Source organism: Hyperoodon ampullatus, assembly GCF_949752795.1.
Source record: "Hyperoodon ampullatus genome assembly, chromosome: 10".
Taxonomy (NCBI): Eukaryota; Metazoa; Chordata; class Mammalia; order Artiodactyla; family Ziphiidae; genus Hyperoodon; species Hyperoodon ampullatus.
Window position 1 is genome coordinate 2,496,391 of NC_136923.1, and position 10,695 is coordinate 2,507,085.

General features: G+C 45.0%; 1 protein-coding gene across 3 annotated transcripts; it reads left to right on the forward strand.

Annotated features, from left to right (window-relative positions):
• Positions 1 to 388: 388 nt before the first annotated feature.
• CNBP (CCHC-type zinc finger nucleic acid binding protein) lies at positions 389 to 10,453 on the forward strand. 3 transcript variants are annotated; one of them, XM_079712319.1, is made up of 5 exons: positions 389 to 593; positions 7,835 to 7,972; positions 8,071 to 8,163; positions 8,316 to 8,514; positions 9,385 to 10,453. In XM_079712319.1, exons 2-5 carry the CDS (start codon positions 7,849 to 7,851, stop codon positions 9,500 to 9,502), a joined length of 534 nt encoding a protein of 177 aa, XP_079568445.1. In that variant the 5' UTR covers positions 389 to 593; positions 7,835 to 7,848; the 3' UTR covers positions 9,503 to 10,453. The 3 variants fall into 3 exon arrangements, with proteins under 3 accessions (XP_079568445.1, XP_079568444.1, XP_079568446.1); XM_079712318.1 differs by having other exon boundaries at positions 8,071 to 8,161; positions 8,311 to 8,514; XM_079712320.1 differs by having other exon boundaries at positions 7,835 to 7,951.
• The last annotated feature ends 242 nt before the right edge of the window (positions 10,454 to 10,695 follow it).

Here is a 10,695-nt window from a genome sequence, read left to right on the forward strand (position 1 = left end):
GGGCCCCAGAAAAACCCAAACGAATCTCAGGGCTGCGGGCCGCAGCCACGGCCACCTGCGTGACTGGGCAGTCCGACTTTCCCAAGCCGAGAGGCCCCGGAAGTGGGGCCGGGCTCCGGCCGCGCCAGCTCAGGGTCCGCGGGCAAACGCTTTCCGGAGCCCGCCACCGGGAGGAGTCCTCCCGGCCCCACGCGCACCACAGCCGCCTCCCTGAGACCCCATCTCGGCGGCCCTCGGCGCTGCTGCCAGAACGGTCGCCGAGCCAGGAACCCGACATCCCCGATCCTGAGAGGCCGGATCTCGGAGCGGGAAGGCCGCACGCGGGGCACGGCGGGAAGAGCCCCGCCCGCCGCGCCGCGTCGGGCGGGGCGGCCCTCCCCCAGGCGGCCCTAATTGGACGGCCGAGCCCCGCGCGCTGATTGGCCGCGTGGGCGAGGCGGAGGAGAGCCGTGTGCAGCGGCGTGTGTGGGGCCGTGTGCAGATCCGCGTGTGGCGCAGGCGAGGACCCTGAAAATAAACAGCCGCTGCCTCGCGAGCCGCCTTCTCGGCCTGCGTCCGAGTCTCCGCCGCTGCGGGCCCCTCCGACGCCGAAGGTGAGGCCGCGAGCATGCCGAGGGCCGCGGTGCGGGGGCCGCGGGCGAGGGGTCGGGAGCAGGGAGGCGGCGATGGCGGCCGCGCTCCGGCCTGCGCCGCTGCTGCGTCAGGCGGGAAACGGGCCGCCGCCGCCCGGCCCCGGACTGCGCCCCGCGGCCGGCCGCCCTCCCTGCAGCCCGGGACGCGGGGCCGCCGCAATCGGGCCGCCGGGCCAAGGCCGCAGCCTCGCCGCGGACGAGGCCGCGCGCCCTTGGGGCCGAGGCGGGGGCTCCGGGGCCGCGGAACGTAGGGCGGGGGTGGATTTGGCGGGAACGTGCGGGGAGGGGGCCGTGTGTGGGGGAGGGCCCTGTAGCGGCGGGGGGCACGGGGGCTGGGCCTGGCGCGGGCCATGTGCCAGGGGCTCTGTGGGCTTAGGTGGGGCCTTGGAGAAGCTCTCCGTTTAGGGTGGGGGGACACCCCGCCGGAAGGCCCGTGAGGCTTAGGGACTCGCTCTGCCTACTTCCCGATAGCTTCTCGCTTCTTGAATTTTTATCGTCATTGACATGCTAAGTTACTTGTTTTACGGTGCAGTTCGGGAAGGGGCAGATAAGGCCCGCTTTTCTTGAGTCAACTAAGTTACGGAGGCTTTTTAAAAAGCCCGTTATCAGAAAAAAGCATGAATTTGTCAAACTTCCAAAATCATGGCAGCAGCAGTAACCTTTGCATCATCTCTTGGATAGGTGAAACGAATACAGTTTAATCTAAAAACGAGGCGAGAAAATTAATTAGCCAGTCTCCATTTGGATTTTCCAAACGTGAAAACCTATTTTCGAATGGCATAATGGCCCACATTTGGGTTTGGGTGTTGATTTTATTATGGGTAAAGCTTGTGCTTGTTGCCACATGTTAGCCACATGGCCGCAGCCACAGGGCACTTCCAAAGGAAGTGACTACATCTGGTTTTGGGGGTCTTAGGAAAAGAAAACATTGCTCAGTTTTCATCTGTGGCTTCAGATAGTGTGTTTGAGGCAGTATTCAGAAGTATCCACAGAAAGGGTAGGGTAAAGAAGCCAGGAGTCGGGATTAGTTTTTTTTCTTTTCAGGAGGATTAATTTACGTCCTCATCTTGTACCCCCAAATGACAAGTTTTTAAAAACAGGTTTTTCCGTTTTCCTATTGTTTGACGCAGTTTTGGGAGAGAAACATAACCAGTTAATTTCTGCATCAGTGAGTCAGCCTTAATTTAAATTAAGAACTTTGTTATTCTTTTGCTCAAGCCCTGTAAGTTGAGTGTAAGGTTTTGAGGTTCTAAAGAGACGGATGAAAAGAAGTTCCTACCTCTTAGGCTTTTTGTTTTCCCCTCTGCAAAGCAGTTATTTTCAAATGCTTCTTAAAAATTACTGTGATGGAGGCTTAATCAAACACCTACAAAGTGCCGCGTACATAGTTTCATGCTGTTCTTAGTTTGTTGAGCCTGATTCTTGTCTACAAGGAGCTCTCTGTACTGGAATATAAAAGGAATAATTTATTAGGTTCCCAAGGGCTGAATTAAGGACTTAAAATTTTTCCAAATCGCAACTCTTGGCAACAGTATTTGAAAAAAGCTAACAGTATATATTTGTGTACTTACCTAATATGTCACAGATAAATTGGGTAAGTTTTTCTCAGCAACCAAAGGTCCACATTCCTTTTCATATTGATAACAAGCTAGGTATTTCATACGTGCAGTCTCTTTAAAATATTTTGAGCCAAATCAGTGGAAAACGTAAGGGGCATTTATTACACTTGCATTTGAACATCTGGAACAGGCCGAATGCTATCTTTTTTAAGGTATTATAAGCGAGTTTTGTGATACAGTTTTGTGATTGGATTCTTTGTACCTTTCTTAAAATCTAATTGAAGTCTGTGGTACCTAAATGGAAGCTTAAAATGGGTGCTTAAAGGCAGTGGAACCACAGTTTGACTAATTGGAATGATTGGTCTGTTGTCTAAACGCTTGACCACAAGAGAGATTTTGCTTTTTTTTTTCTTCCCCTTGCAGGAGTGAGAGTTTCTTTTAAGAATTGCTGGCTTCTTTCCTCTGCCTAGCCTTCTGACAGTAAGTGGAGAGCGGAAGACTGATGCCAAGGCATCCTGGCCTGCTATGTGGAGAACACTCTTTCTGTACTGTCTCATTTAATAGAACTCTTATTCTGGCAGTGTCAGATGCTGCTGCAGTAAGGGCGTGCTGTTGAGAGATTCACAGTAAAGTGTACACCATTTTCATGTTGTAAAAAACTGCTGGAATAATAAAATAGAGCTTGTGGCTACCAACATTCACGTTGTGAGCGGATGGGCTGTGTTAATCAGGACTGAGAGTGCAGCGTGGTGGTCGCCTGGAGTGGCTCCATAATTGCAGATGAGGGTATTAACTAGGGAAGTCAGCTTGCCAGTCTTTGGTCTGTGGTGACACTCCTAAGTTCTGCCTCAGGAAGAAGGTTAAAATCTAAAGTGGCGTTAAATTCATTCATGGGTGTGGATTTTTAGAAACATACCAATTTTAGTTTTATTTTGACTTCTCTAAATTGGTGTGCTTTTCTGATAGCATTTTCATGTACTGTATCACTTAACCCTAACAAAAGCCTCTGCAGAGGACTCGGAGCCAACTGTTGAAATCCTGACTCTAGAACTTTCTGTAGGGTTAGCCAAAAAGGTCAGAAATAAGATGTTATGGGAAAACCCGAGTGAACTTTGTGGCCAACCCAGTAGTTGTATGGCTTTGGGAAGTCGTTTGATCTCAGATCCTATACAATAAGTTTCCTTATTGTAAAATGGGGACAAGATTACATGACTAGCAAGGTTGTAGGAATTACAGATAATGCGTTTATCAATCCTTGACTTATAGTAGGTACTCAGCTACTGATTAAAACCCTTCAGGGCAGGCAGAAATGGGTGTGAGTAGCATTGCTCCCAGGACTGGACTCTGTTCTACAGTATTCTGGCCAGAACGCAGGTGGTGCACGATATAACTTGCTTCCTTCCATTCTATCTGTAGTTTATCTTTATTTCAACAGTTTGAAGTGTTTCAGTACCATGTTGGAACTCTGAACCAGCTTTTTAGGGCGTAGAAATGGGTGCGTGCAGTCAAGGGGCAGAAGCTCCCCTTGGCTTCAGTGCAGTTTAGGTCAACGTGGATGAGTCAGGGGTAACCCTGAGTTTGGGGAAGGTGACTGGGGATGCAGCAAATGTGAATCGATATGGCTGTGTTAGGAAAACAGTCTCACCCGATCCTCATCAACTGCTTTATGTCACGTTCCCCACTCCCCCCTTGCCTGTTGCTACTTATTTTAAATGTATTTATAGAGTTAATGGTCTCTTATTTGTTGGAACGCATTGTTAGTCTTGACCGTGTGCTGTTAAGATTCAAGTAGTTTACTGGCTTTGTTCTTAGTATGAAAAATATGGTAGAATTACATTCACGAAGACATTTGTATTACCATTTGTGTTTTGGTACCAATTCCAGGATTTAAGCCTTAAAGCCTAGACGAGTGCGGTGTCTGTAAAAGAGGCCTCATAGCTTAGCTCCCATGGCCCTCACGGTGGATCTTTGCAAACCGTATCTTGACTGCCTTACTCCTCCTGCTGCTGGCATGCCTTGTGCTCCTACCACATCTTTACATGTGATTTATGTCAATGAAAATTCAATACACAGCAGTCGAAATGGAAACAGATCCTGATTCCTGTTGTTGAAAATGTGAAGTCATTAGGAATTCACCCTTTTTCTTGTCTTACCTCTAATCCATTCCACTCAGGAAGTAGATTTTATGAGATGGGAAGCTTGAGTATAAGCAGAGTTGGGCCCACTTCAAGCCTGCTGTGTAGATTGGTTTTGTTTGTTTGTTTGTTTGTTTGTTTGGGCTGTGTTGTGCGGTTTGCGGGATGGATGCCCAGAATCCCAACCACTGGGCCACCAGGGAATTCCCTGGACTGAATGCTCATCTATCTGTCTACAATCCAACTTAACTGGGAGAAGAGTGGAAAGGCAGGAATAACTGTGTAAGCAGTGGACACAAATCCATACTTTTTTAAAATTGAGCACCTATTAAGCACAAGGCACCTGGTACTAATCTGGTTACAGATCAGTTTTATCTTCCTCAAGACAGGAGAGGGGTCAGGTGTCTTGAGGTAACGCAGCAGGTGGTTAAGCTGGGTTAAGTGGTTAGCCCTGTAGTCCCCAAGTCTTTTTATACTGTGTGAGGATACATGGGTGTAGATACAGCAATGATTTTTAGCAGCAAAAGGAAGAAAAATAAGCTCTCCTACTGCCTGGCAACAGTGAAAATAGGGTATTTGTTTTTTAAATTAGTATATATGTTTTGTAGCATTCCATAAAATGTTGCTGAGAGTCTGGATGGCAAGTTAGGGGTCCTGGCTCAGTTTCTGGTTTTAGTCACCTGGAGTGAACATTTCTCAGTTACACGTGGGGATTTTACTAGACAATCTGAAATACATACTGAATTTAGAGTGATTGTAGTCAATCCTTATTGAGTACGTAATTGAAAATACATCGTTAACTTTTTTGGGGGGGCGGGGGCGGTGCTACGCGGCTTGTGAGATCTTAGTTCGAACCCGGGCCCCCGGCAGTGAAAGCGCTGAGTCCTAACCACTGGACTGCCAGGGAATTCTCAGCATCGCTACTTTAAATTAATGGTGCAGCACCTCTTTTGATAGCAAGAATTCAGGTGTTTTATTGTCAGTACTTACTGGATTGGATCGGGTCTGTACAAGAAACACAATTTGTTTCATTCAGCATATGACTATTGGTGCCCCCCCAAAAAAAAACAACAACAACCGAGCGGTCAAAAATACGGAGTTATACTGCTACCAAAAGGATAATTGTATGGGGTATTATGATTCAAAGGTGAATTACTTGGTGTCTGCTCTGAAGGAATATGATAAAAAGCAAAATGGTAGTGCAGAGTGCCCTGGGTCTTACTAGGGATTAAGGCTAGCTCCAGGCTGGGTGGTGTGGTCAGGTTCTTTTATAGAGTTGGCCCTTGAAGGCTGCAAAAGGTTGTGACAGGCGGGAGAGGCGGGGGCGGGGCAGTGCCTCACACTCGCAGCCAAGAGCAGTGGGAGTCAGGGAGCCATGATAGATGTGCAGCTTTGTCTTACCACCTCTGGTTTTCCTAAGGAATGATAGCATGCCATTCTCTAAAGACCTTATAACTAAATACATTTGTATGTAAGATGAGTACCAGGACCAGTAGCAGGCCTTAAAAACATAGTGGGAATCAGCTGGGTTAATGTTACTAAAGAGCCCTGTCACAGAGGAGTCGGTGAAAATGTAGACCAGCTGACGGAGGTCGGCTTGGCCAAAGAGGGAGACACAGTTCATGGAAAAGCCACACTTAGCTCAATCAGTTCTTGAGTAGCTACATTTTTTAAGCTAATATTTGTAGGCTAAAAGTAAACCAGTTTTAACTGCTGACTTTATTCAATACACTGATAAACATCTGATGATCCATTGTAACGTATTTCCTTTGTACTTTACCATTATGAAACAAGAGGTCCTTTTAAAGCAGAGTCTCAAAGGGGGGTTGCCCGGAGCTATCAGTTCTTTAGCTTTGAAAGTGTATATTGAATATTGGGTTGTCATTTTTCTAAAAGATAAGTATCTTATTGAAATAAAAAAATTATAAAATACTCAGAACTTGTCAAATTGCCTGGATTACCTTGTGAAAGGAAGTGATCATTTGTGCAAAGAACTCCTTGGGACCAAGAGTTAATGTGCTCAGATTGGTCCCGAGTAAACAAGATGCAAAATGAAAATGGGGTTGGGGGAGGACGACATGCCATGAGCTGCGTTTTTCTGTGATCATTTTATGTGCCATTCGTTTTTTAATCATGGGTATTCTCTCTGGTGGAAACCAGCCCTCCACATGACTTAGAATGCCAGCACCCGTATAAGAAGGCAAATGTAATTTTGCAAAAATACGTTTTTAATCTTCGCTGACTGGTTTCATCTGACTAGAAATGTGCATTATGCATGCAGGCACTTTCCCCTACCCCTTTTGGTAATAAGTTTATACAGCAAGTGGCAAGAGTTGGTAGAAAGATGCCTCTGAAGATTTATCCTGGCTCTGATTGCAGAGAGTTGGGATAGGTAATGAGTTCTTTTCAATATTTGATGCTGGAGACTTGAAACTTGAGCATAATTTTTAGTCACTAGATTTCTCTACAGCGTGTTTTAAAAACTTGGTTTACCATTGTTTGACACTGGAATTAAGGGTAAAAATGTCTAGCTATGGAAGTGTGGAAATGTAAAGGTTACATTGTTTTTAACTGGTTTGTTTTTTAAAGGCCACTTCACTGGGACTTTGTCCTGCAACATTCCATTCTGTTCTATTCCATTCCATTCTATTCTATTCTAGGAATAGCCCGCGCTTATTTTTAGGTTGTTACATAAGAAGTATAAAATGCATTTGCTTTAGTTGGAGTTTTGCTTTTATTTTGAAACAATACCCAATAAAGGAGTCTACTGTGAAATTCCAAGTAACCTTGTTTTAAATGTAAAATTACAGAAAAATTTGGAAATGGGAGAATAGAAGAGGGAAAAAATGGTCCCAGTGCTACTGGTATTTTACTTTGGTGTTCCTCTTTGTCATTTTTCTAATATTTTTAAGGAGACAAAATTGCCTGCATTTTTTCTAACGTGTCTGCTCTAAATACTGAATCAGTACGTAGTGCTGCAGTTTAATTAGGCACTGTGTTAGGTGCTAAGGGCGCAGAGGAGAGTGCTTCTTCATCCACTCTCAGAATGCATACTACAGCTCCACTGGGTTATTCCAATTTTATAACCAGTAAATGACTTCCAGTTGCCCACAATAAAGTTTACTGGCTTGTAACCATGAAAATGTCCATTAAGTTCGACCTGGAGTGAGGTATTACTGATTATTTCTAATAATGGATATTCATGGATACTAACCCTGTAAGTCCCGTCATCTCATTAATGATTGGATTAACATGTATGCATAATCTTAATGATTATAAAGATCACAAGTTTTATGAAAACATATAATGTTTTTAATGTGTTTCACTTTTAATATATTTCATAATAGATATATAATGCCTACATATATAGTTATGTGATTGTTTTTCTAACCAATATATTGGTTGGCTTTTTTTCTCCAGAATGATTATCCAGAAATACACTAAACGGGGAATAAAAGCTAAAAGTAATTTCAAGTGGTTTAATGTTGTCATTTTTAATGTTTTGAAGATCTGGCTGCAGCCATGAGCAGTAATGAATGCTTCAAGTGTGGACGATCTGGCCACTGGGCCCGGGAATGCCCCACTGGTGGGGGCCGTGGTCGTGGAATGAGAAGCCGTGGCAGAGGTGGTTTTACCTCGGATAGAGGTATTTTTGTCGAATAAAAAATTTTGAAGTACTTCAGTATTCATAAGTATCAAGACTGGGCTAATTAGCCAAATTCTTTTTGTTTCTGCCCCAAATAGGTTTCCAGTTTGTTTCCTCGTCTCTTCCAGACATCTGTTACCGCTGTGGTGAGTCTGGTCACCTTGCCAAGGATTGTGATCTTCAGGAGGATGGTAAGCATTTAACACTTCCTCTTCGTGCGAGCATGCACTGCTGCGTTGAAAGACATTTTCCACCTGTGAGGGTGTGTGCTGTATGGTTTGAAACGTAGCGGCGTCTGTAAGGTTTTATAGTCTTGGTCTGCTTCTTTTCCTTATTGTTGAAGCCTGCTATAACTGCGGCCGGGGAGGTCACATTGCCAAGGACTGCAAGGAGCCCAAGCGGGAGCGAGAGCAGTGCTGCTACAACTGCGGCAAACCCGGCCACCTGGCCCGCGACTGTGACCACGCAGACGAGCAGAAGTGCTATTCTTGCGGAGAGTTCGGACACATTCAGAAAGACTGCACCAAAGTGAAGTGCTATAGGTGAGTTGCTGGCCTGCTGCTGGCGGCGAGCTCATTGCAGGGGCTCCTGGAGAGTGAGTTGACTATACATGGGAGGGCCTTGGGGATAGTACATTCCCTGAGGTGGCTGCGACTGTAGGAGAGGTTTCCGGCCTGCGTAGTCCAACTTTCTCTGCCTTGGGCAGTGTCCTGCTGTGATGCCTGGTGGGTTATAGCAGCTGGGCAGCATGCAGCACAACTTTGGAATTTTTAATGGTCTCAATAAGAATGTTGGGACTTCCCTGACGGTCCAGTGGTCAGGACTCCGTGCGTGCTTCCACTTCAGGGGGCATGGGTCTGGTCCCTGGTCGGGGAACTAAGATTCCGCCTACTGTGCAGGGTGGGCGCCCACCCCCCACCCCCCACCCCGCCGCCAAAAAAAATGTTCTGTTATAATAATTTGGGGTTCTCAGATACTTTGTAGAAAACCGTGTAATTCATACACACAAATCTTTTGTTATGAAACCAGAAGGCTCTGACTGTCTGTTTCACATAATAATATGTACACGTGAAAGTGTAAAATTTTATATAAGTTTTGATATGTATATACCTGTGAAACCTTAGGGGTTAATTTGTATGAAACTATAACATTGGCCAGTGTTTTGGTTGTGGTGTTGGTTGGACTCTTATGGCAAAGGTTTTGGTTTTATGCCTTAGGCTGCACAATTGGGTAGCTTCGCCATCAAATTCCTCCTTTTTGGTCTTAGTTTAGGGGATAATAAGACTTAACTGTCCGGAAAACAAAACTGTACTGGTTTTTGTTGCTTTGTGTTCTGCAGTAACTGTTGCTTTAGTCCAGTTCGGCATTTTCTGAGCGCTGTTAACGAAGTTGTTCTCCTTTCCTTTCTTTAGGTGTGGCGAGACTGGTCACGTAGCCATCAACTGCAGCAAGACGAGTGAAGTCAACTGTTACCGCTGTGGCGAGTCAGGGCACCTTGCACGGGAGTGCACGATCGAGGCCACGGCTTAATTACTGTCCTCTGTCGCCCCTCCTTTTCTGATTGAATCCTCTTCACTGGCCAAAGGTTGGCAGATAGAGGCTACTCCCAGGCCAGTGAGCTTTACTTGCCGTGTAAAAGGAGGAAAGGGGTGGAAAAAAACCGACTTCCTGCATTTAACTACAAAAAAAAGTTTATGTTTAGTTTGGTAGAGGTGTTATGTATAATGCTTTGTTAAAGAACCCCCTTTCCGCGCCACTGGTGAATAGGGATTGATGAATGGGAAGAGTTGAGTCAGACCGGTAAGCCCATTCTGGGTTTCTCGAATATGTTCCCATGTAGGAGGTAAAAACCAATCCTGGAAGTGTCTATGAGCTTCCATAAATAACTTTAATTTTAGCATAATGACTGCCTTGGATTGTCTGACCTCAGTAGCTGTTAAATAACATCAAGTAACATCTGTATCAGGCCCTACATAGGACATACAGTTGACTGGGAGTAAACAAAATAAAAACCAAACATGCGTGTTAACGGCTGTGCGAGAAAACTTGGGATAAAAGCCTGAACAGGAACGACTTCCCCGCAGCGTTGATGCTGGGTAAACAGATGGCGATGGCAAAGGTGTAGAACACATTTTTTCAAAGACTAAATCTAAAACCCAGAGTAAACATCTATGCTCAGAGCTAGCATAATTTGGAGCTATTCAGGAATTGCAGAGAAATGCATTTTCACAGAAATCAAGATGTTATTTTTGTATACTATATCACTTAGGCAACTGTGTTTCATTTGCTGTAATCAGTTTTTAAAAGTCAGATGGAAAAAGCAACTGAAGTCCTAGAAAATAGAAATGTAATTTTAAACTATCCAATAAAGCTGGAGGAGGAAGGGGAGTTTGACTACAGTTCTTTCTGTTTGTTTCAGATTTTCATTAATGTATATAGTGCCAAATGCCATATTAAACGGGGGAATGTGGAGGACTGAAAGCTCACAGTTTGGACTTTTCTTTTTGTACTAAGTCATGTCTTCAATAATGAAAAATAGCTGTTACAAGGAAGCACAGGCTTCATATACTTTGGCGTCAGTTGTTTTGCAGGGATATAGAAAATTTAATTCGTTCTAATCCATTCATTATAATGATGGCCTTTGGCTTTGTGTTCATTCTGAACAGTTCTAACACCATTGCTGTTTTAGCATTTCATATTTTTCCAGGGCTTCACGGGGATCT

What these genes read in the sequence shown, in the direction of transcription:
- CNBP (XM_079712318.1), top strand. Translation starts at nt 7,849, where the DNA reads ATGAGCAGTAATGAATGCTTCAAGTGTGGACGATCTGGCCACTGGGCC. An exon ending in TGGTTTTACCTCGGATAGAG is followed by an intron (nt 7,973 to 8,070) that starts GTATTTTTGTCG and finishes TGCCCCAAATAG; the next exon opens with GTTTCCAGTTTGTTTCCTCG. An exon ending in GATTGTGATCTTCAGGAGGA is followed by an intron (nt 8,162 to 8,310) that starts TGGTAAGCATTT and finishes TTTCCTTATTGT; the next exon opens with TGAAGCCTGCTATAACTGCG.